The sequence below is a fragment of the Lynx rufus genome, unplaced genomic scaffold (assembly GCF_022079265.1).
Source record: "Lynx rufus isolate CCGP_SWC_20201006 ecotype Redwood Valley unplaced genomic scaffold, mLynRuf1.p SCAF_29, whole genome shotgun sequence".
Classification (NCBI taxonomy): Eukaryota; Metazoa; Chordata; class Mammalia; order Carnivora; family Felidae; genus Lynx; species Lynx rufus.
This window is the reverse complement of record NW_025814844.1, coordinates 9,691,885-9,716,354: the sequence shown is the minus strand read 5'-3', so window position 1 is coordinate 9,716,354 and position 24,470 is coordinate 9,691,885. Positions and strand designations below refer to the sequence as shown.

General features: G+C 41.8%; 1 protein-coding gene across 7 annotated transcripts in view; it reads right to left on the bottom strand.

The window, feature by feature from the left end:
• Positions 1-24,470, bottom strand: part of EPB41L3 (erythrocyte membrane protein band 4.1 like 3) — a 146,183-nt gene that overhangs the window by 48,132 nt on the left and 73,581 nt on the right. For all 7 annotated transcript variants that reach the window (XM_047090310.1, XM_047090304.1, XM_047090306.1 and 4 more), the window contains exons 4-5: positions 2,278-2,382; positions 1,063-1,105 (exon numbers count right to left, since the gene is read on the bottom strand). In XM_047090310.1, the coding sequence (XP_046946266.1) occupies positions 1,063-1,105; positions 2,278-2,382 (148 nt within the window). The remainder of the gene's footprint in view (positions 1-1,062; positions 1,106-2,277; positions 2,383-24,470) is intronic.

Sequence of the window (24,470 nt, the reverse complement as noted above, 5' to 3'; positions counted from 1 at the left end):
TTCTGATATCTCAGCACATTCAAAGGCACCGGAAATCCTTGATAAATTTCTACAAGTAAAATTCGGGGTCAAAGAACAAGCGCGTTTTAAATTTTAATAAATACTGACCCAGTACCCTCTTTAAAGGGTTGTACCAATTCACACTCTACTAGCTGTGCACGTAGCTGCTAGTGCAGTGCGTTAGTAAACTTGTACAATCTTTGTTAACCTGCATAAGTGAAAAAGGATGTCTAATTTGCATTTAACTATTAGTAATGTGTAGCAACTTGTCTCACACTTTCTAGCTACCTGTATTTCAGTTTCATGGGCTGTTCCTGCAATTGTTTTGTCTGTTAGGAAATATGCATTTCTTAACTTGCCTTTAGGGACCAAGAACAGAGGTTGTTGGGGCGCCTGGGTGGCTCAGTCGGTTAAACGTTCGACTTTGGCTCAGGTCACGATCTCAATCTGTAGGTTCGAGCCCCGCATCGGGCTCTGTGCTGACAGCTCAGAGCCTGGAGCCTGTTTTGGATTCTGTGCCTCCCTTAATCTCTGCCCCCGCATACACATACACACACACACACACACACTCTCTCTCTCTCTCTCTCTCTCAAAAATAATTAAAAAAAAAAAAAAAAAGAAGAAAAAAGAAGAAGAATAGAGGCTGTTACCAGATAGTAAACTTCAGTCTGACTTGTTACTCTATTTCTCAACTAGTCAGTGACTATTACCTTTAACTTGACTTTTATACTTTTGTGGCAGTTAGGCTTAATTAACATTAAGTTTGGAACTTTTAAATGGTTAATTGTCAACTGCAGTATCACCTGATTAAATCACATGTCACACTCTGTGCACAAGCAGGGAAATAGGTCAAATGTCAGAGTCATTTTATTCCTGAGCTGTGATGATTAAAAATGGGTATTTAAGCCAGGCCAACCTGTCAAAGATAAAATTTGAGATCTTAATCTTTTAAAAAATCAGTGTTCTCACTAGCTATGTGGGTATGGGCCACCAAGTCAGACAACCATGCTCTCTGAACATCTCATTTCGCATCTCCATGTAAAATAATCCAAAAGAACTTACTTCGAATCTGTTTTTTTATTTCCTTAGCAGGGTCCAGCCAATTCTGAAAAGAAAATGACAGTTTGATTTTGAACCAGAGAAAAATAAAAATAACTTCACGATGCTCAGGTAGAGACATGCACTAAGCCTATCTGAGAGGGAACGGTTGCTGGCAGGCCCTTGGACTTACGACCTTCCCCCACCTCTGGTGCCCCTTCCCCAGGCCCTGCGAGGGCTCAGGCACCAGTGTGACGAGACAATGTGTGTGTATGCACAATTCATGCATGACAAGATAATTTTCTTTTACAACACTACCTTCAAAGATTCGAGCCAGTGCAGAAACAGAGGAGAAATACAATAGTGGATTCTATGTTCAAAGAAGTTACTAGAATAAATTAAAGACACATGTAGGTTGACATACTGATGCCTTTGCCCACAGAGTGACTTCTGTGGTTACAGATTCTTAGCCACAGTGTTCTAACAAATGAACACTCACTTGAGATTTATTATTTTCCTCATCAGAAAACTCAGATGTTTAGTAACGAAGTTAGACATTGTTCAGTGAATTGGGTAGGTATTAAGTATGATTCAATGCACAACGTCAAAACAAAGTAACATCTATGAGCAAAATTTCTGTGACTTGGTTTCAAGCACGAATACAACAGAAACAATTTCTTCTTCTTTATTTTTCAGGTAGTTGTGGGAATCAGTGAGACAAAGCCCTGAATAGACTGTATTACTCAGGTGTAAGAGTCTATAGAAGTATTACGTTAAATACCTGCTGAATACATTAGACAGGGGTCTGGTCAGCAAACGACCCGTGTCATAGTTTGATTTTGTAAGGCTATGAAAGCATACAAAGATGAATTAAGTACGGGACATCAGTCAGGGAATATGTTTTCTATGTTAGTTAGTATCAATATATTTGATTTTCATGGGCTCAAATCCACTGAAAAACATCATCCAAGAAAAGAACCATATAAGATGCTTTCCTGGAACCATAAATAACTCATGTGTGAAATACCGACTTACTGTTTCTGGAATATTCAAGATTAAAGGAAGTTATCAATAATATCTTTAATAAAGAAATGAGGTGATTAACAGCATGTTGGGACTCAAAGGTGTAAATGTGGGAGGATGAGGGAGATGGAGAAAATGATCTACCAGTTCAGTTCTCACTCCCTTTCTTGCAGCAATATTCAAGACATACGTTTTGTATTGCTTTTAATGACTCACCTTCTGGTTTTCGGCATCTCGATACGTAAGCCCAAAATAGTCCTTTTCTAGCAAGTTCAGATGTTCACATACTTTATCAAAGAGCACTTGGCCTCTGGAGCGTTTCTATGGAAAATAAAACAAAAACAAGTCAACACACAAAGTTCTCTCAATTGCCACGGATAAGAATCAATAAAATTTGAAATATTGCTTGCTGTAACTGTTCAGTACGTGACACTCTAGTCTGACCACTTCACCATCTCCTAACTAGTGAAAAGGTTCAATAACGTGGGCCCACGCCTACAAAACTCTGCCCTGACAACCAACTAGTGAAACCAAAACTCACTGGTACCGTTGAGTGAGTTCAGGCAACCTGCTGATGATTTCGAAATGGAAGTAGCTGGGGAAATGATGTGGGGCTTAGAAGCCTCAACTATCTTGTGAAATAGAAAAATCTTGAGAGTGAAAGAGTACAAAGGACCAACAAAAGCCGTGTTTCAGAATGCCCTAACTCAGTCCCCACACGACCAGATTTGAAGAATCGAACCCATCCCTTATCTTAGGCAGACTTCCCCTTAAGACTTCCTATTCCAATGCTTACTTAGAAATTCTAGCTACCGATTGCTTTCTAAAGCCCATTAACTTCACTGGTTTATTTTTACAGTTTTTTTTTTTTTTTTGGCCACAAATTTCAGTTTTGTATTACAGTGTTCAATTTTCTCTGAATTTCTTTCTGAGAAATCCTTCCTATTAAACATTAAATGTTCATGGGGCGCCTGGGTGGCTCGGTCGGTTAAGCGTCTGACTTCGGCTCAGGTCATGATCTCGCGGTCCGTGAGTTCGAGCCCCGCGTCAGGCTCTGTGCTGACCGCTCAGAGCCTGGAGCCTGTTTTAGATTCTGTGTCTCCCTCTCTCTGACCCTCCCCCCGTTCATGCTCTGTTTCTCTCTGTCTCAAAAATAAATAAAAAAACGTTAAAAAAAATTAAAAAAAAAAACATTAAATGTTCATGAAGTTTAAACATTTTAGTTATCGTTTATACATATAAGGTATAAATGATGGACACAGATCATTTATACATATAAGATGTAAATGTATATATTTATACATATAAGGTATCATTATACATATAAGGTACATATACATATCATTTATACATACATACACATAACTAAACATTTTAGTTATCATTTATACATATATACATGTGTATATGTTATACATCTATATAGTTATCGTTTATACATATATATATCATTTATACATATAATCATGTACATTATCATATACATGATAAATGTATATCATTTATACATATATATTAGTTATCATTTATACACTTATACATATATATTTTAACCATAACACAGTCATTTGGAGAAGAGAAAAAGGTAGTCATCTGAGGGAAAAAAAAAAAAGCAACTATCTATTAGCTTAATTTACTGTGATACCCAGTATCATATTTTCATGGGATCCTTCAAAGGTCTCTCAACCTGGTCTTGGAGACAGAGATGGATTAACTGGCAACAATTAAATTATGTTTCATTTGGATAGTGCCAGCATTTCACCCCAATACATTAAGCACATTTACCGCTAAGATTTAATACAGTAACAATGAGAGATAGGAAAATTGATAAACACTGTGTATGCCAAAATAGTAAAAATTCAGAAACCTGTAAGTGCTGTTTATTACTAAGCAACTATAATGATGTTGGAAGTAAATTGCTCAGCCCCCTGAAGCAGGACTATTTAGGAAAAAAAAAGATAAATCTATGATACAAAAGTAAAGCCTAAATTGTATCTCGCTAAATACTCAATGATGTATTTGAAAAAAGTTTAATAATGCATGAAAATAGCAAAACTACATTGTTGCATGGATATGAATAAATGGTATGACAATGAAATGCTGTTCACTGGTTTGAATCTTTTATTTAATAAACAGCATATCATCTCTGAACGTCGAACAAATTATAAAGTTTTCATAAAAATTTGTTTCTTCCAATGCCTCTACTGGTATTACCTTCAGTTTACAGACAAGAACCCAAGTTCAGGAAAGGCAGATGAGAGAGGCAGCATTATGTAATGGCCGAGTGGTGGCTTTAGCAGATCAACCTGGGTTTGACTCCTCATCAGGTCCTTTGCAGCTATGTGAGCCTCTCTGTTTTTCCCTCTGTCAAATGTGTGTGGTACCACCCTCTTCTTTGGGATGGCTGACATTCAAATAACACAAGGAATTCAAACTTGGGCCAGTGATGGCACATATCAAGCATTCCATAAACATTAGCTCTTCCAGCCCAAGTGACTGACACGGGGCAGGGTACATAACGTGGAACTTACTGTGTATGCATTTTTGCTGACGGAGCACATAGACAACTCCTTGTGGTGCCAACAGGCAGTGCAGTCTTAACGTGTCCTGCGCTTTCTTTCGATAGTTAACTGCCTGCTTACTACCCAGACCACAATATTTACACACACGCGCTCTCCCCCCACCACCCGATACACCAGAGTCTGGCCCAAGTACTTTCTCAATAAGTAGAAATAAAACAAAGCAGAAACAAATAAAGAAACTCTTCTCTACAGAGCCTCCTATATTCTCTGACCCAGAAGCCCTTCAATGGTGGAATCATTTCTGGATATGCCGCAGGCTGCCTTGGGCATTGTCTTAGCTAGCGGTCTTCTGCCTGCTGTGGTCTTCCTTTTGTCTAGCAGGTGGCAGGGATTAGCCGAAGGACAGACCACTGTACTAACTAGATCTTACTTTTCTGGCTCCTCACAATTTGCTTTCTATCAATGATTCATAGCTCTCTCTTGAATCGACCGGATTTTTTTCTCACCGAATATTTTGAGCCTATTTTGAACATTACAAACAGTTCTTAAGACAATTACATAGTGGCCCATTCTTTACGCTGGCGTTTGTTTGTCTGTCCCCCCTAAGAAGCAAGATCAGTTGTCTGGGGTCTACTGGAGATGGCTATCGTAAACCCTAAAATTCCTACCTCCTCAATATCACCACAACCCACCAGCTAGCTAGATGACGCTGGAAGAGCATTTTAAGTTACTTGGGTCCTCATTTCCTCATCCCTGAGTGAGGATACAAGAGTCTGTGAAGCAAGGGTGCCATGGGCTCGAGGCTATGACTGGGTCCCCTGTGTCGTGGCAAACATTACTAAGGGGTACGAGGCTCTTTCCCACGGAGCCCAGATGTGACTTCAGCACCCTCCTGCATGTGGGAGGAGAAAGACTGCCAGTGGACGGAGTTGGATTATTTTCCAGCCCTCGATAGGATTATGCCCAACTCTCCCAAATTCTTGACTCTTCTAATTCAGATTATTATTATTTTTGTACACTGTTCAACTTTGCAAGGCAGTTATTTCTACTTAACGATACTTGTGTCTATCTTTAGGTAATAACACCTAAAATACAACTAAAGCTCAACAATCAGACTGAAACTTTTAAATAATTTACATTAAATATTTAGTTACTGAAGACATGATATTCATTAAGTGATCAAATCTAATCTAGGTACTTTGCTGTCATTAGGTGTGTTTATATATAGCCATAATGAGTCAGAATTGAGTAGGTTAAATAAATGTTGACAGGGGTTTTTCTAAATTAATGGATAATTTACCTAACCAGAGACGATAATAGTTTTCAGTCTTGTTTGCTGTTTCCTATGAGTTAAGTCATGTCTCTGACTCAAGGGCATTCATAGCTCAGACCGTTGAGTATTAACCCCTGAACATCCAGAAAAGTCGATTTTGCTCTCCTAGAGTAACAAACCAATGGTGGATTGCCTTCTTTCTGTCCTCTTTTCACCACTAAAAAGTGAGGTTTCTGTTTCTGATAAAGTAAATGGGGATATTACACCCCAGGAGTCAAAGACTTCAAATATCTAAAGAATGGTAAATTCCCCAAGCAATATGAACAGTTTTCCTTCTTAACTATTTTAATTTATTTCTAAATTGACTCATGAAAGTGTTGAACATTAGGAGAAACGCGTCAAAAGAGAAAAACTTTAAGAGAATGAAGACAAGCCAAAGACTGGGGGAACATATTTGCAAAGTCATATCTGATAAAGGACTGGTATCCAAAAGATACAAAGAACTCTTAAAATTCAACAATAAGAAAACAACTAAATTAAAAGCCGGGCAAAAGATCTGAACAGATGCTTCACCAAAGGTATCCAGATGTCAAGAAAAGCATGTGAAGAGATGTTCATCATCATATGCCATTAGAGAATTGCAGATTAAAACAAGATACCACTACACGCCTATGAGAATGGCTAAAATTCAAAACACAGACAACGCTAAATGTTTTCAAGGGTGTGGGGCAACGGCAATTCTTATTCCTTGCTGGTGGGAATGCAAAACGGCACAGCCACTTTGGAAGACAGTCTAGCAGTTTCTACAAAACTAAACAGACTCTTAATATATGATCCAGCTATCATACTCATGTATTTATGTATATACAGAAGCCTGCATATCGATTCTTATAGAAGCTTTATTTAAAACCGTCAAAACTTGGAAGCAACCAAGATGTCCTTCAGCGGGCGAGTGGATAAATTCTGTTACAATCCAGACATTGGAATATTATTCAGCACTAAAAAGAAACGAGCAATCAAGCCATGAAAAGACATGGAGGAACCGCGAATGCCTACTACTAAGTGAAAGACACCAATCTGAAATGGTTGTATGTATGATTCCAGCTATATGACATCTTGGAAAACGCAAAACTATGGAGACCATAAAAAGATCAGCAGTTGCCAGGGGTTAGGGAGGAGGGAGGGGTGAACGGGTGGAACACAGAGGATCGTCAGGGCAGTAAAACTACACTGGATGATACTATGTTGGTGGCTACATGTCATTACACATTTGTCCAAACCCAGAGGCTATACCACACAGAGTGAACCTTAATGTTAACTATGGACTTTAGGTATAATTGTGTATCAACGTTGGTTCATCAATTACAACAGATGTAGCACACTAACATAAAATGTTAAAACCAGGGAAAGAGGGGAGCAGGGAGAAGAGAGTTTGAGGGGGTTATATGAAAAGTCTCTGTACTGTCTGCTTCATTTTTCTGTAAACATAAAACTGCTCAAAAAAGTTCTATTCATTGAAAGGAGAAGAACAGGGACAAAAATACTTAATGCCTTATTTTAAATGGTTAATAATTCATTAAACACTAAAAAAGGTTAACAAAGTTGAGCTCCAAATGATTTTATTTTTATCACGAGTAAATGAAAACTTAATTTTTTTACTTTTATTTTTAAATTTACATCCAAGTTAGTTAGCATAGAGTGCAACAATGATTTCAGGAGCTGATTCCTTAATGCCCCCTACCCATTTAGACCATCCCCCTCCGACAACCTCTCCAGTAACCCTGTTTGTTCTCTATATTTAAACGTCTCTTATGTTTTGTCCCTCTCCCTGTTTTTATATTATTTTTGCTTCCCTTCCCTTATGTTCATCTGTTCTGTGTCTGTAAGTCCTCGTGTGAGTGAAATCATATGATATTTGTCTTTCTCTAATTTCACTTAGCATAATACCCTCCAGTTCCATCCATGTAGTTGCAAATGGCAACATTTCATTCTTTTGGAGTGCCCAGTAATACCCCGTTGTGTATGTGTGTGTATATACATATATACACCACATCTTCTTTATCCATTCACCTGTGGATGGACATTTGGGCTCTCTCCACATTTTGGCTTTTGTCGATAGCATTGCTGTTGGGGTGCATGTGTCCCTTTGAAATGGCACGCCTGTATCCCCTGCATAAATACCTAGTAGTGCAACTGCTGGGTCGTAGCGTAGTTCTGTTTTTAAGTTTTTGATGAAACTCCATGCTGGAAAACTTGAAATTTTTATTAAGACTAAACATTTTAGAGAAATCAAAAACTTTAATCACAACACATGCCAATGGTAAAATTAAATCATCCTAGGAAAAGCTGCCATGCTCCTTGTATTCTGTGCGCACACACAGGAACCCCGAGTCTAAATAAAATGCCTGCAAGAAAACCCACCGTGATCTGGTAACAAACACAGGCTGGGCGATGGAGTGAAGTGATTGCTCAGGAGCTACCCTGCACAACTAGGAAATCCAAACTGCAAACAACAAAACGGCAGATTAGCTGAGGTTCAGAGGCTTTGCTTTCTTTGAGCGCTAGATTCGAGAGGACACAGCTGCCATCACTACTCAAACACAAGCACACAAAATAAGATTTTCGGCAGCATCAATGAAACTTCCCCCAAGTCAAAGGTCATTCAGTATCTTTAACAATAGTGCCTGTAAAACATTAGTTTTCAATTGTACTGCTCATCAACCAGCAACCTCTGGCAAGTCCGTGATAAAATTTATTATTTTTATTTGTCCATGAGAAGAGCCATTTAAGTATTTTCGAGACAGAAAGCGTGTGCGCACACGTGCATGGGGAGGGGGAGAGGGAGAAGCAGACAGAAGGGGGGACAGAGGATCCAAAGTGGGCTCTGTGCTGATAGAGAGCCCTACGCAGGGCTGGAACTCATGAGGTGTGAGATCAGGACCTGAGCCAAAGTCGGCCACTTAACCGACTGAGCCACCCAGGTGCCCCTAGAAGAGTATTTTTTAAAAATCACTTGCAAATGTTTTAGTGTGGGGAATTTCAAACACATACAAAAGTAGAGCGGACATATAATGAAGCCCTGTAAACTTGTCACCCAACCTCAATAAATGCCTTCTGAGGACCACGAGCTTGGGTCACCTTGAGTTCCACTCGCTTCATCCTTCCCCTGGTTATTCTGAAGCATGTCAGCAAATAATTTTATCTCTATGTCTTGGTATGTAACCCTATTCTTTTATTTATTTTTAAAAATTTATTTACTTTGAGAGAGAGAGAGAGAGAGAGAGCGCGCGCACGCAAGCAGGGGAGGGGTAGAGCGACAGAGGGAGAGAAAGAATCCCAAGCAGGTTCCACACTGTCAGTCCAGAGCCTGACATCGGGCTTGAATTCACAAACCATGAGATCATGACCTGAACCGAAATCAAGAGTCAGATGCCCAACTGAGCCACCCAGGCACCTCTATTCTTTTTAAAAAAGTAATCTCAATACCTTTGTCACATTTAAACAAAATTAGCAGTCATGGGTATCATCAAATATGTAGTCAGTACAGACCTTTCTCAGTTTACAGTGGGTTATGCTCCACAAACTGATGGTAAGTTGAAAATACCCTAAGTTAAAAAATGCATTTAATGTACCTAACCTACCAAACATCATAGCTCAGCCTAGTCTCACTCAAACGTGCTCAGAATGCTTACAATGGTCTATCGTTGGGCAAAGTCATCTGACACAAAGTCCATTCTGTAATCAAGCATCGAGTATCTCAGGTGGTTTAGGGAACAACAGAAGGGCTGCAAGGGCAGAGAATGGGTGTAAAGTGTATGGGTTATTTACCCCCGTTGGTGGCCCAGCTGCCTGGGAGCGGCTACTATAGCCTGTTATCTACCACATATCACTAGCCTAGAAGTAGATCCACATTCAAAATTTGAAATACTGTTTCTACTGAACGAGCATCACTTTCACACCATCATAAAGTCAAAAAACAGCCAGTTACATTAACCACCATAAGTCAGAGACTGCCTGTGTTTTAATTTCCCCTATTGTTTCAAACATTTTTATTTCTTTTTCAGTTTGAGAAGTCTATACACTGCAATTGGCTGATGTATCTCTTTAGCCTCAATCTGCAAGTTCTCCATTTATCTTGGCTTCACCCTTGGAATTAATGTAAGAGACCAGGTCGTAGAGTTCCCTCAGTCTAGACCTTACTCCATGCATCTCCATGGTATAACTTCACGTGTTCCTCTGTCTCCTGTATTTCCTGTAACTTGGCAGTTAAATCTAGAAGCTTGATCTGATTCTGGTTTGACTATTTTCCATCGAGTGATGCTATGCAGTTTCATCAGGAGGCAAAAAGTGACACTTGCCTTTTTTGTGATATTAGCAGTCCCTGATGATCATTGCCCTAGATCCATTAATTTGAAGTTGCAAGATGAGCATATATGAATCCTAATGATTCCTCCTGCATTTATTAGTCGGAGTATGTCTATGAGGAGCTACTTCTCTGTCAGTATTATTTGCTGCATAAACACAGTTTCATGATGAAAGGTAGGTTAGGATCAATGCTCACTCCTTTGCTCCTTTATCCAGTTTCAAGATAATGAGCTCCTTGCTGCATCATCCCAAACCATCAATTAAATGACCACTATGAACTCATGGATTGAATCGGGTTTGATGTGTTTCAATCGTATCAGGCACTATCCATACTGACGTTCTAAATGTCCCTCACTGGGGCGCCTGGGTGGCGCAGTCGGTTAAGCGTCCGACTTCAGCCAGGTCACGATCTCGCGGTCCGTGAATTCGAGCCCCGCGTCAGGTTCTGGGCGGATGGCTCAGAGCCTGGAGCCTGTTTCCGATTCTGTGTCTCCCTCTCTCTCTGCCCCTCCCCCGTTCATGCTCTGTCTCTCTCTGTCCCAAAAATAAATAAAAACGTTAAAAAAAAAATTTTTTTTAAAAATTAAAAAAAAAAAAAATGTCCCTCACTTACTCTGCCCACTGCATGTCAAGTCTCTCTCATTGTCATGACGCTTCTCTACTGTACTTCGTTAAAGCATTTCCTGTCCTCCCAGCCACTCTCTCTCTGTCCTCTGGATATTATGGCACTATATAGCACCAAGAAGGCACCTGCCATATTCTGCCTTATATCACAGCTGCCTATCTGTGTACGCAACTTATATCCCTACTGACCACAGAGATGAGCCTACCGGCAGCAGCATCCTACATTCATCTTTTACGGAGTCTCGTTTCGGTCAAACACCGTTAAGAGATCAAAAAGGTGATGCGATAAAACTTCATGTAAAATTTTACTCATTAGCATATCATAACCAATGTTGTAAAAGCACTATTTTAAAGCCATGGTTTGCAACCATGGATCCTGGGCATATTTTAAAAATGCCAATGCCCAGAAACCCATCTCATCGAACCAGAATTTCTGAAGCTGGCCCCAAGGTGTTTACATGTTTTTCAAGATTCCTAGGTGATTCATGTAGGCACGATTGAAAGGGTCACTTTAAATTATGTTTATGACTTAAAATCTTAAATATGAGTACTCTAAAGCCATTTTTTATTCAACGTTTATTTATTTTTAGGACAGAGAGAGACAGAGCATGAACGGGGGAGGGGCAGAGAGAGAGGGAGACACAGAATCGGAAACAGGCTCCAGGCTCTGAGCCGTCAGCCCAGAGCCCGATGCGGGGCTCGAACTCACGGACCGCGAGATCGTGACCTGGCTGAAGTCGGACGCTTAACCGACTGCGCCACCCAGGCGCCCCCTGGCTTCCCCTTTTTTAATAGCACAGAAGCATTAACGGCTTCCTTAGCAGGTTAAGGTGGTGACTGGGAGGAGCAAACAGAGAAGGGCCCAGTGAGGGGCTGGTTGTACATGGCCTTCAGCTGACCTGGAAACAACTACCCCTGCATGGGGTCCCCCAAAGGTGCACTGCCCTGATGCTCACGTCTCCGGAAATCAGTTCTTAACCTGTGCTTAAGACCACGTGTGCCCAAGCAGGGAGCACAGACTGTCCTAAGTCTCGACACAAGACTTAACCGTAGATTGTGTTTTTTTTCTTCAGGCTCACAGAGCTAGAACTTGGCCAGAGCGAAGCTCTCCTCCAAAGAAGAGGAGAAATTAGAGAAATCTGCAAAAGCCAAATATCATCTCCTAGCTCTGGAAGCTGGTTATGGTTCCTACCTACCTGAAGCTTCACAATCACGAGGAAAATGAGGCAGAGTAAGCTGCTTTGCCTGAGAACAGGAACTAACCGTCAGTTCTCGCTCTCTCAGGAAGGGCACGGGGACCAAACCGGCACCGGGTATGTGTGTGTTTCAAGTCTCGCTATTCACATATGCATTTCTTTCAACTATCATACTGAAAAATGGGGGGGAAAACCCTCTTGTGACACTGGCTTCGATTTAAAACCACTTGTGTTAATACAAGGGAAAATGTATGACATTTTAGGAAAACTGACACTTTTGTACCTTATTTTAGCTATTTTGAAATCTGAGGGTGTGTCAATATAGGTAGTTTATTCTGTCATGTATCTTCCTTGAACAGACCACGGATTTTCTTCCGGAGATTAAATTCTTCTATGTACTGCTGTTTGTTGTGAACTTGTATTTCTGTTCCCCAGAGACAGCAAACTGTCTGTTTTTTTAAAAAAAATTTTTTTTAGTGGCAGCTGGGTGGCTCAGTCGGTTAAGTGTCCCACTTTGGCTCAGGTCATGATCTTGCGGTCCATGAGTTCGAGCCCCACATCGGGCTCTGTGCTGACAGCTCAGAGCCTGGAGCCTGTTTCGGATTCTGTGTCTCCCTCTCTCTCTGACCCTCCCCTGTTCATGCTCTGTCTCTGCCTCAAAAATAAATAAACGTTAAAAAAATAATAAAGTCTAAAAAAAATTTTTTTTAAATATTTGAGAGAGAGAGAGAGAGAGAGCGCGCGCGCGCGCGCGCGCGCGCGCGCGAGCAAGTGGGGGAGGGGCGGTGGGGGGGGCAAGGGACAGAGGACCCAAAGTGGGCTCTGTGCTCAACAGAGCCTGAGGTGGGACGTGAACTCACAAATCGTGAGATCGTGACCTGAGCCAAAGTCAGACGCTTAGCCAACTGAGCCATCCAGGTGCCCCATCTGTCCATCTTTTTAATGCTCCTGATACAGTGTTCCCTGATACAGCAGGCATTCAACATATGTGCCTAATAAATACTAATGGCATGAATCTGAATCATTTTCCCTCACATTACCTTCAAGCAAAATGCCATCATTTTTCTTCATGCTTCCTGCCCTGATAGCATTTTTCTGCACTGAATGCTTTTTCTATTTTCCTTATTTCCAAAGGTCAATCAGAATTCTATTTCTAAATGATTGCATCACAGCGTACCTGGAGTTTAGGAACATCTGAAACGCTTGGCAAACTAGGCCAGATCCTGAGCCCAAATCAGACACCCTGACTCTATGTCAGTCAGCTTTTCCCAGGTTTACCATTTTCTCTTTTGGACTCATGATAGAAAAACATTCTACTGTCTGCCCTAAGATTGAAGTGGATTTTTTTGTTTTTTTTTAATCCACATCTGGAAAATACCAAGGGGCCTTGGTCAACCCAGGAACAAAAGCTTATGGTGTCTGATTGGAGACAATAGTCCACAAAACCTTTTGAGAGATCTGAGGCCTGGAAAGGTCTAAGAAGCAAGAAATGGCTCCAGCTGCCTTATGTGGACCTACCTCCGTTTTGGGCTTCCTGGCTTACATGTAGTTCAACACCCAGTTCAGTAATTAGTACAGCATCATCCACATCGCCACTGCTAGAATCCATTCCTGCAGGGACGGGATTTAATGGGACCTTCCAGCCTTTGTGCTGATCCCACATGTAATCCAGACAGTATATTTAGACAGGGCTGACAAGAGAGGCAGACATGAAATTTCCTCTGTCTACGTGTCCCATATACTTGCAGCCCTTTCTTTAAATCCATGAGCCATCAGCTTTTCAGAAAGTCTTGGTGGTTACCTCTTTCAAATCAATGTTTCTCAACGACTCTACAACAATCAGCCCATTAGTAATTATTCTGCCAAACTTCTTGCTCAGTTAAGTTAGCAGTGATGATCTGGAGTGTTCTGTTAAAATATGAATATGAAACTCTTTTCTGGTCTTGGTAAGTTTTTTTTTTTTTAATTTTTAAATGTTTATTTTAAAACATTTGAAAGAGACAGAGACAGAGCGCGAGCAGGGGAGGGGGAGTGAGAGGGAGACACAGAATCCGAAGCAGGCTCCAGGTTCTGAGCTGTCCGCACAGAGCCCGACACGGGGCTCGAACCTATGGAACACGAGATCATGACCTGAGCCAAAGTCCGATGCTTAACCAACTGAGCCACCCACGCAACCGTGGTCTTGGTAAGTTTTTAAACAAAATAGTGATTCCAGTCCATGTCTCAGTTACCCAGAGATCATGATTCATCTAGCATTACTGAAACATCTTTAAAATGGGCATCATTACCTACTCAAGTTTGTTTTCTCAACATTCCATGCTCTATATGAGGAATAGAAGACGCCCTGAGGATGGACCCTGGTTCTATAACTAGCTGGCTCTGTGAGGTTGGACTAGTTATTCAACCTTTCTGAGCTTCACTGCCTTCATTATCAAATGGAAATAATACCAATACTTGAGATAAAACAGGAAGGCACACTGCCTAGCTCATGGAAAGAAACAGGCAATCAATGCTGCTGACTCCGAGTAGGCCCTTTCAATAGGGAGCCCAATAAATTTGGGGTTTCTAATGCTGAAATTCGGTGCAGAGAACAGCATACTGTGGGAAGCCTATTCCTTCTGCAGTGAAATCATCCCATTTCTTTCTTTTTAAAAATTATTTATTTTTTTAATTTATATCCAAGGTAGTTAGCATATAGTGCAGCAATGGAATCATCCCATTTCTCTTGTGAAAAACAAATATCACCGTGTAGGTAAAGCTGGGAAATTGCTGAAAAATAGTATTATATCCATAAGCCAAGGGTACATTAAATTATCATTTACAAACACACACACACACACACACACACACACACACACACACACACACTGGTTAATATACATTGGGTGCACTGGCTTGTTTTGGTACATTCTAGGCCAAAACAGAAGATGGTTACAGAATCATCCATATGGCATATAGTCCTGGCAAAACAAGAATGAATTGTTCGAACGCAATAGAGTTGTCCTATGTTTTGACTCAGACTCAGTGCACAGTTACTTTTAGCACACTGGCGACAAGAGTCCCTTCCTGAACGGGAAGCCTCTCCACTTTTTTAAAAAGAGGCCTTTTTCACTCAGCCACAATCTGTTTCTGCCTTCATTTGTTGAAGCAATTTCAGTCTCTATTTGAAATCAGACTTTTGTGCTCAGAGACATGCACTGTGGTAGATAATAGCTTTCCAGTGAAGCATGCTTCTTCTTGGACAGCAAAAACATTGGGCTCGGTTTTTTTACAAAGAGTTTCACATCACACATATGAGATGTTGGCAGTGAACTATCAGACAACATTTCCTGTTGTTAATCTGCTAAGGATTCAGGTCACTAAGCCAAAGTGTGCAAAATGAATGCAGAAAAGGAGGCCTAGGGAAGCAGAATGTTTGCAAGAGAAACAAACTTGAATAATGTAAAATAACCACAGGGTCTAATTCTGAATGACGTGGAACTTTGAGAATTCTTTCCTGTCAGAGGAAGTACTTAATCTCTTTCTTAAGACAATTCTCAAACACACACACACGCACGCACGCACACACAAACTCAAATCGTGATGTATAATTCATTTGGTCAAATAAAGAGCTGTGGGCAATGTAAATGTTGACAATGAAAACATGAGTTCTGTTAATATCAATTTCATGAGTATCAATTTGCAGCATGGTCACTTTTCAAGTCTATAAGGCATCGACGATCAAAAAATGTAAGAATAATATTGTCATTGCTTTAAACAAATAGGTAACAAGCGAACCTGTGTTCTTTCCATCAACTATGTTAGCCTACTCATAGGGCAAGGCTGAGAGCAGGAAGAGGAAGGATATCAGGGCTATGGTATCAACTCACATAATTTTAAGATGTAATTGTATCATTTTACCATTTTAAATTTAAGTGATATTACAGTGTACGAAAGACCTAGAATGAAACACAAACCTCTGGAAAAAGTAGGATAGATGGTCTCACTCTATGTGCTACTTCTATCAGCCTTCATGTGAGCATATTATAATTTAGATTAGTATTTAAAATCCAGTAGAGAGAGAGAGAGAAAACGCTTTTTCGATCATTAAATATCTTGATTTGATATACACTTCAACTTTTTCTGACGTGTTTAATGCCTCATATGGGCCACTCTGGGGTACAGTTGGCTCTGCGTGTCAAAGGTCAGCATTGTTTTGTGACACCACTGTATCGGGGGCATCCCGCCTTAATGCTGCCTGCGCTCACAATCCTGGAAAGCCAGCACTAATCCTCTTTGCTTGTCAGTCCCCACTCCTGTGAATGGGGGTGGGGAGGAGGCTGCTCATCCCAGCTAAGGAAAAGGGAGGCCTGGTCCTAATTCTAGAATCAGACCAGACAGGCCCCGTCTCTTCCTCAGGTCTGCAGTGTTAGGAAAAGTTAGAAGGGCAGAAGGTCGCCCTTACTCCAACAGCTCTAAGTACTCATTTAACCTGAAAAGAATGTTAGTCACTGCTCTTAACTGAATCTAAGATGATTATTTAAGTTTTGTGGTTAAAAAAAAAAAAGCGGTAAGTAGCATTAGCAAATGGTAGTAAATAACAATCACATAAAAACTGATCCAGCAAATAAAATCAAGAAAACCTGCTTTTCTTTTTTTAATTTTTTTTCAACGTTTATTTATTTTTTTTGGGACAGAGAGAGACAGAGCATGAACGGGGGAGGGGCAGAGAGAGAGGGAGACACAGAATCGGAAACAGGCTCCAGGCTCTGAGCCATCAGCCCAGAGCCTGACGCGGGGCTCGAACTCACGGACCGCGAGATCGTGACCTGGCTGAAGTCGGACGCTTAACCGACTGCGCCACCCAGGCGCCCCAAGAAAACCTGCTTTTCAAGCAGGCCCAGGCTTCTGCCTGAAGAAACAACCCTAACTTTTTTTTTTTTATGTCAAGAAAATTAAAAATATTCTTTTCAAGCAAAGAGCAAAGTATCACACGCTCGTCCAGATTAGTCTGCTTTATCTTGCACTCAAGAGAAAGCAACTATCTTTTCTGGAGTTTACCTGCACTCACGGTTAAACTGGGAGGTCTGGGCCTGAGAGACTTACAGACGTTCCCAGGGGCTCAGGTGATGCCTTTTCCCCTTCTTTTACTGTTGGTTCTATAAACTAGCCCCATCCACGTCTCCCAAGGATGGCCAGGCAGCAAAATGCCTGTGATCCTGGATGCACTGTGGGATGTGAAGTCAAACTCCAGGGAGGTCCCCTCTGGGATGTTACCACATTTCTTTTAACTTCTGTTTTTACGTTAAAAACCTCAGGGAGAATAGGTCCATGTGGGAAGACCAGTGTTTCACTGTCAGATTCAGTAGCAAGAGACGCTCTGGGACACAGCTAGCCCAAGTGTGAAGGTTGGACCACTGCAGCCTGGGAGGCCCTGCCTGCCTCTCTGGGTTTTCTACCACAAAGCCCCTCCCCTGTTTCCACATTCTATAGACAGCCTTCTCTCAGCCCCTTCTCCTCCCAGGCTTCCCCCTGCCAAAAAAAAAAAAAAAAAAAAAATCTGCACAAGCCATCTTTGCATCCTGGAACATTCTACCTGCCCATCTTTCAGATCTCTCCTCCAGCACCAGGACTCGGCTCAAATCCCAGAGGACATGCTTACACAGCCCCTGCACTGCACTGGTCAGGGTGGCACTTTTACACTGGTTTCTATATGATCTCTATGGTGTTACTAACAGCTGAGGCTCAGGAAAGCAGCTTTTACTCATGACTGGATTCCCACACCTAGCACAGGGCCTGGCATAGAGCAGAATTATGATTTTTTTTTAGTAAAGAAAATCAAGCTAAATAAATGCATGCATCTGGGGTTGATGTCTTGTTTCAAAACTCTTCAAAAACTGCTCTGATCTTTGTGATTTGTTCATGACCAATTTACTTGTATTTTCCTACCACGTGGGTATCATATGCTCTAGCCAGATCTTAGAATGTTGCAAATTTTTTTTTCCTCCCATGTTTTGCACGAAGGCAACACCGTATTCCCACAAATGAAAAACCTGCTAGTTTTTAAAATTCCTGTTCACCTCTTGCACTGTTGGTGGGAATGCAAACTGGTGCAGCCACTCTGGAAAACAGTGTGGAGGTTCCTCAAAAGATTAAAAATAAACCTACCCTATGACCCAGCAACAGCACTGCTAGGAATTTACCCAAGGGACACAGGAGTGCTGATGCATAGGGGCACTTGTACCCCAATGTTTATAGCAGCGCTTTCAACAATAGCCAAATTATGGAAAGAGCCAAAATGTCCATCAACTGATGAATGGATTAAGAAGATGTGGTTTATATATACAATGGAATACTACTTGGCAATGAGAAAGAATGAAATCTGACCATTTGCAGCAACGTGTATGGAACTGGAAGATATTATGCTAAGTGAAATAAGTCAGGCAGAGAAAGAGAGATACCATATGTTTTCACTCATACGTGGATCCTGAGAAACTTAACAGAAGACCATGGGGGAGGGGAAGGAAAAATAAATAAGTAAGTAAGTAAGTAAGTTAGAGAGGGAGGGAGCCAAAACATAAGAGACTCTTAAAAACTGAGAACAAACTGAGGGTTGATGGGGGTGGGAGGGAGGGGAGGGTGGGTGATGGGCATTGAGGAGGGCACCTGTTGGGATGAGCACTGGGTGTTGTATGGAAACCAATTTGACAATAAATTCTATTTAACAAAAAATAAAATGAAGTACAGTAAAGTAAAGTAAAATAAAATAAAATAAAATAAAATAAAATAAAATAAAATAAAATAAAATAAAATAAAATAAAATAAAATTTCTCGTTCCAATGTTGCAGGTTAACTTGTTAATAAATTTCTCAAGTTTTCCTCCAGGAGCTATGGTTCCACTCCATTACTACCATCTGATACACCCTTTACCCCTCACTCTGAAACAGAAAAATGTAAGGAGGATCATGGCTTCCAGGGACCTCTCTGGACTCCACTGTATGAGATCAGCCTGATCTTCCAGGATCAACAGACCCGCACTTTCACACCACACAGTGTAGGTAGGGTCTTGCGATGAGAGTGGATGGCAACCCATACACAACACAGGGAAGTTCTCTGGATTCTCTGGCAAAGTAGGAAGAACGGTCTCTTCTCCCTCATCTAATTGAGGACAATACAAAATCAATGTCAACAGCAGATTGGGGAGTTCACCCTCAAACATGCAACCGGCCCGCCCCCTGAAAGCTGTCCTAAAACTGAACTCAGCATTTTTGTGGCAGTCACAACATTTAATGGGCTTACAGTTTTAATAATCCTGTATAAAGGAGATGGTTTATATTTACACACCTGGGCAGAGAGTTTGCTTTGAGGTTATCCTGAAGAGTGTACAAGAAACTCCTGAAGCTTTCAGGTTTCTCTGAGCTGAAATCACTGAAGTCATGCTCTATAGAGTACAGAGTTGGGACCTGGAGCATCTTTTTGTCTCTACAATGGCCTAGATCCAAATATTAACCCCAGCTATTTGCTTGACCTCAAGTACGTCCTGGCCCAAGTCCTTCCAGAAGGAGGGTGATATTCTCTTTGGGAACATGTCTCTGGGAAGCTCTCACCTCTCCTGAGAGATGTCTATATCCCCTCTAGTTCTGCTATTAAAAAACACAGTTCTGCAATAAACGGACAACATAAAAGGCATTGCATCTCAGATAATTAACGAGGAACGTAATCTCCAACTGACAAATCATTACTTGCTGCTTACTGAAGGTTAGACTGAGAAGTAACAGCCATGGAGAGTTTCTGGACGGCTATTCAGGGAAGAAGCAGCAGCTAGCAGAGAGCTGCATTGGAGTGTTTTCTCAAACAACTGGACTTGGAAAAAACGTGCTTCTATGGAAACTTTTGAAACTGATGTGTTTTTATAGTGCAGACACTGAGGGTCGAGGTTTCCTCCCCAGGGTCTGGTAAAGAGCTCAGGACGTGTGTTTTGGGACTGACCTCCTTCCTGGCTTCTTCCATTTTCTTTTGGTGCTGTTCTCTATCAATTTATTTTCTTCTCATGCCATCATGTGCCCTTACATAAAAACACCTGAAGTCCTTGTTAGAACATGGCAGGGGATGAACAGAAGCCCCAAGTCAAATAATATGTATTTCTGAAATGCATCGCATTTCCAAATGTGATTTTGGTGGGCTTCTTTCTCCTGATCAATTCTTGGCCAGTGTACTATTAAAGAAGGTCTGCAGATCATGGCATTTTAGATAGCTTTTTTTCCCCCAAAGGAATAACCGGGCACATTAAACTGAAGCATTTTGCTTGGGGTAACCATCTAAAACCATTCATGAGCTTGACATGCTCAGTCTAATGGCATTTCCCTGAAGAATGTGGTGGCTCTTTAGTGACTTTATTTGCTGTCACCATGGCATTCCATAAGAAATAACAAGTCTCTTTATTCTTTCCAGTTTTCCAAACACCATCATAAGAACCAGTTCCTTGTACTGGCTGTGTACATCTGGACACCATCACTCATTCCCATAAGCAGCAGCAGGGAAAACGCGGGGCATTCCGAAGTGGGAACGGGACTTAGAGATAGGATTTTCTTTCACTCCTGCTAGAAAATGACACCAAATGTACATACCAGTTCAACACAGCTGTCTGTCACACTGAAAACAATACATTCCCACACAGCAAGGAGGTGTTATGTGTTGACAAGAAGGAAACCTCCACTGATCAAAGCAATTCATGAATTAATATCTAATCTGGCCATTTTAATTTGCCATTTGTAGAGATATCCTGGACCAAGACCGCAGGAAACAGTCACCAGGCAACGTCAACAAAACAGAGCAGCCTTGGCAGGAGAAGCAAGACAAAGACCTAAATTTCACTTATCTAGAAATACGATATCCCTACTAGTCGTCACGTAAAGGGAGACCATACCAACAAGCTATAGGAAGCTAGCTTTATGGATGGAAATGTTATGCGTTCCAACAGAGAGCTCCCACAGCTTGGAATCCATGACCTCTCCTAGGAAAAACAAATAAAAAGCCTAAAGTGCATTGGCTGGTCCACACAGCCCAGAGATAGGAGAGAAAAAGAATCCTTTGCTTCTTTGCTGTAGAGAGAGGGAAGCAAACCAAGAGTTCAGTACGAGATGCCTTCTTCCCTGGACCAGGGAGAAGGTGAGACAGGGGTGGGGCAGGGGGTAATACCTGAAAGAGAAGCAGGTCCTCACCACAGTCCAAACTGGAAAGCTCCGGGACGCTACGCATAAAGGGTTTATTTTTTCAACTTTGAGATAAACATTTTAAGAAAGCTTTCTGAATGAGACCACTCCTTCACAGCTTAAAGTATAATTATGGTGCCTTAAAAATCACAACTATACAGTATGCCGACGTGAAACTACTCCTAATAGTTGTTAAGTAGTTCAAAGAAATCAGGGATCAGTCATTCCTCGTAAGGAGCGTAATGTTACGGTTCTTACCGCTTTGTGTAATGCAAAGCCTAAAGCCCAAAGGATGGCAAAAAACCAAATTACAGAAATAAAAGGAGAACAGACAACAAACTGGAGGGGGGCACAAGACTTGTGCCCAACACTTCATTTTTTCTCAGGGGATGGTACCTTACACAATCTCCGGCTTCCCGTCTTCTACACCCAATAGTGTAACCAATGCTTTAATGGCATTTATAAAATGATATCTGGGATGCTTTTCTACACAGGCTCTCTCTTTGAACTATTTGAAGGATACTCAGCCAACCACAGTCACTCTTATAATGTCCCCATGGGGTCATGCACACCCAGCGCACAAGCTAATGGCAAAAAGGGACGGGGATTGGGTGTAGGGAAGAACAGGAGGCATGGGGAGGAGCTTTGACCAAGCTCGCTCCATTCCCAACTTTAAATGCTAGTGTTCCCCCAGGGCTCTGCTAGCCTCCTTCTTCTTATTCATTCATTGACTATCCTCGCAATCTCCTCCACTCCCAAGTGTGAATTAGTATAGAAGATAATGGCTCCCATGAAGCCTGCCAATCCGGCCTCTCTACCAAATGCTGAACGACACATCCATTTACAGTAGCAGATTGCTACTTTCATATTCCGGGCACTTTAAACTCGATCGTTCTGAATTAAATTCATTATCTTCCCCTATCAACTTTTCTCCTTGTAGTCTACATCTGTCTATGCAGCCACTCCACTTGATCCAGAAATTAGGCAGTCATTATAAGTTACTGTCTGTTATCACTTACCCATATCCCCACCCTACATCTAATTAATCAACTCTGCTCCTTTTCAGGACAGTTCCTGAAAACCCATTCTCTCCCCTCTATGCCACTGCTGCTGCCTCAGTTCTGGTCCTTAGCATGTCTTGCCGCATTCACTGCCAGAGCTGACTAACGTCCCTGTTTCGAGTCTCTTCCTCTTCGATGACTATTTAACAGAAGTATGTTTTAACAACACAAATGGCCCAAGAGCTCCCCTTGGTAAAGCCCCAGAAACCCCATCACCTCTTGTGAGGGGCAGAATTCTAAGATGGCCCTAAGATTTCCTGCACAATCCCAATCCTTGGAGCTGTGAATAGAGTGGATCTCACTCCAGTGGTCAGGTTATGCTCTGATGGCACAGCTGACCTGAAGATCGGGACATAATCTGGGTGGGCCTGACCTGACTGTGTGAGCCCTTAAAGGCAGAGTTTTTTCAGGCTGGTAACATCAGGGGAGGCAGAAAGATTTGAAGGTAACCAGACTCAAAGTGAGGGAGGTTCTGTGCTGCTGAGACTGAGGGGGGCCTCGTGGCAAGGCCCCGAGAGCAGACTGTAGCAAAGACTGGTCCCCAGCCGACAGCCAGGTCCCCAGGCTTACAACCAGGAGAACACGAATTCTGCCAAGAGCTCAAAGGAGCATGAAGCATTCCCTCATTTGGCCTCCAGATGAAGATTCAATCAGTGAATAATCTGATTTCTGCTGTAGGAGACCCACGCAGAGGACCGGCCGAAAAATGTGATGACAAACATGTGGTTTCACATTGCTAAGTTTATAGTAGTTTGTAAGGGACTCAGAGATAGAAAGTCAAAGTATCTAAACGATACCCAACCTTGTTAGCACATCAAACCCATCCCCTCGGATGGGTCCTTGGCCTTCCTTTCCAGCCTCGTCTGCCTCAAGTACCCCTGATGTTTCAAATGTGTTCGATGCCCGCTCTTCATGTCTCCTTCCCTGCCCAAGCTCTAAGCAGAATGATGTAAATATCCCAAGCCTAAGCAGAATCACTCTGGAAATTCAAAAACAAAATAAAATAGAATACATGAATGCTGCTGGACGTTAGGGGGGCCTTACACACCAACTCAGGGAGTCAGCCGACATTTTCGAGTAATTCGTGTCTACCTGCCAAATAGTGACACACATGCGTACCATTTTTAACACGATGAACCGGGGCTGAGAACACCTCTACTCCAAAGCAGGTATTTACAACCAGCTGAAGATGTGCACTTTTGCTTTTCTGTCAATAGCCTGGTTTCAAAACCTAGGTCCGAAAAGAGAAAGAAAAGTCCAGGAAACACACCTCAAAGAGCCGCTCCCAATTTCTTTAGGCAAGAGAGAAGTTCTCACCGATAGTAGAGGACCTGCCCCAACACGAAAAGGAAGTGCGCTGGGTAGGTTCCCATTTCTCTCCTTTTTCCTGGCTACTTCTCTTGTGTCCCTAGCTATTTCATGAACACCCAGAATACCACACAGAATTCCTAATATGGTAAGAGGCAACGAAACCAAAACACACACACAAAAAAACAACAAAACAACAACAAAAAACCAAAAAAAACCAAAACAGAGCAACCCCGTCCCATAGCCTATACTTGCTACCGAAGGACAAATAAAGGATGATCTGAATTTGTAAGGACACTTAAAATAAAACTGAACATAAAGAAGCCTCTTCAAATACATCGCTCAGAGTCGCCAGATAAGAAATCAGAAAACACAGGGTCGCCTGGGTGGCTCAGTCGGTTAAGCGTCCGACTTCGGCTCAGGTCATGATCTCGCGGTCCGTGGGTTCGAGCCCCGCGTCAGGCTCTGTGCTGACAGCTCAGAGCCTGGAGCCTGTTTCATATTCTGTGTCTCCCTCTTTCTCTGACCCTTCCCTGTTCATTCTCTGTCTCTCTCTGTCTCAAGAATAAATAAATGTTAAAAAAAAAAATCAGAAAACACAGTGAGTCGAGGCTCAGTAGAACTAGAAAGAATGTTCCACGCCAACTTCCAAAGGGACTAGACATGAAGGAAGAACAGAGTGATGTCGTCAGGCCCCTTCCATAATGGACTCTCCTGCATAATTTGAGAGAGTTCATTACTGAGGCCAGGGAACACTACCTCCTTGCTTGCCGTAAAATGTGAGTCAGTGCAGGATAAGAGACTGGCACCGAAAGCCAGAAATGGAGTGCGTATAATTATTTTCAGAACACACTCAGGCTTGTTAAACA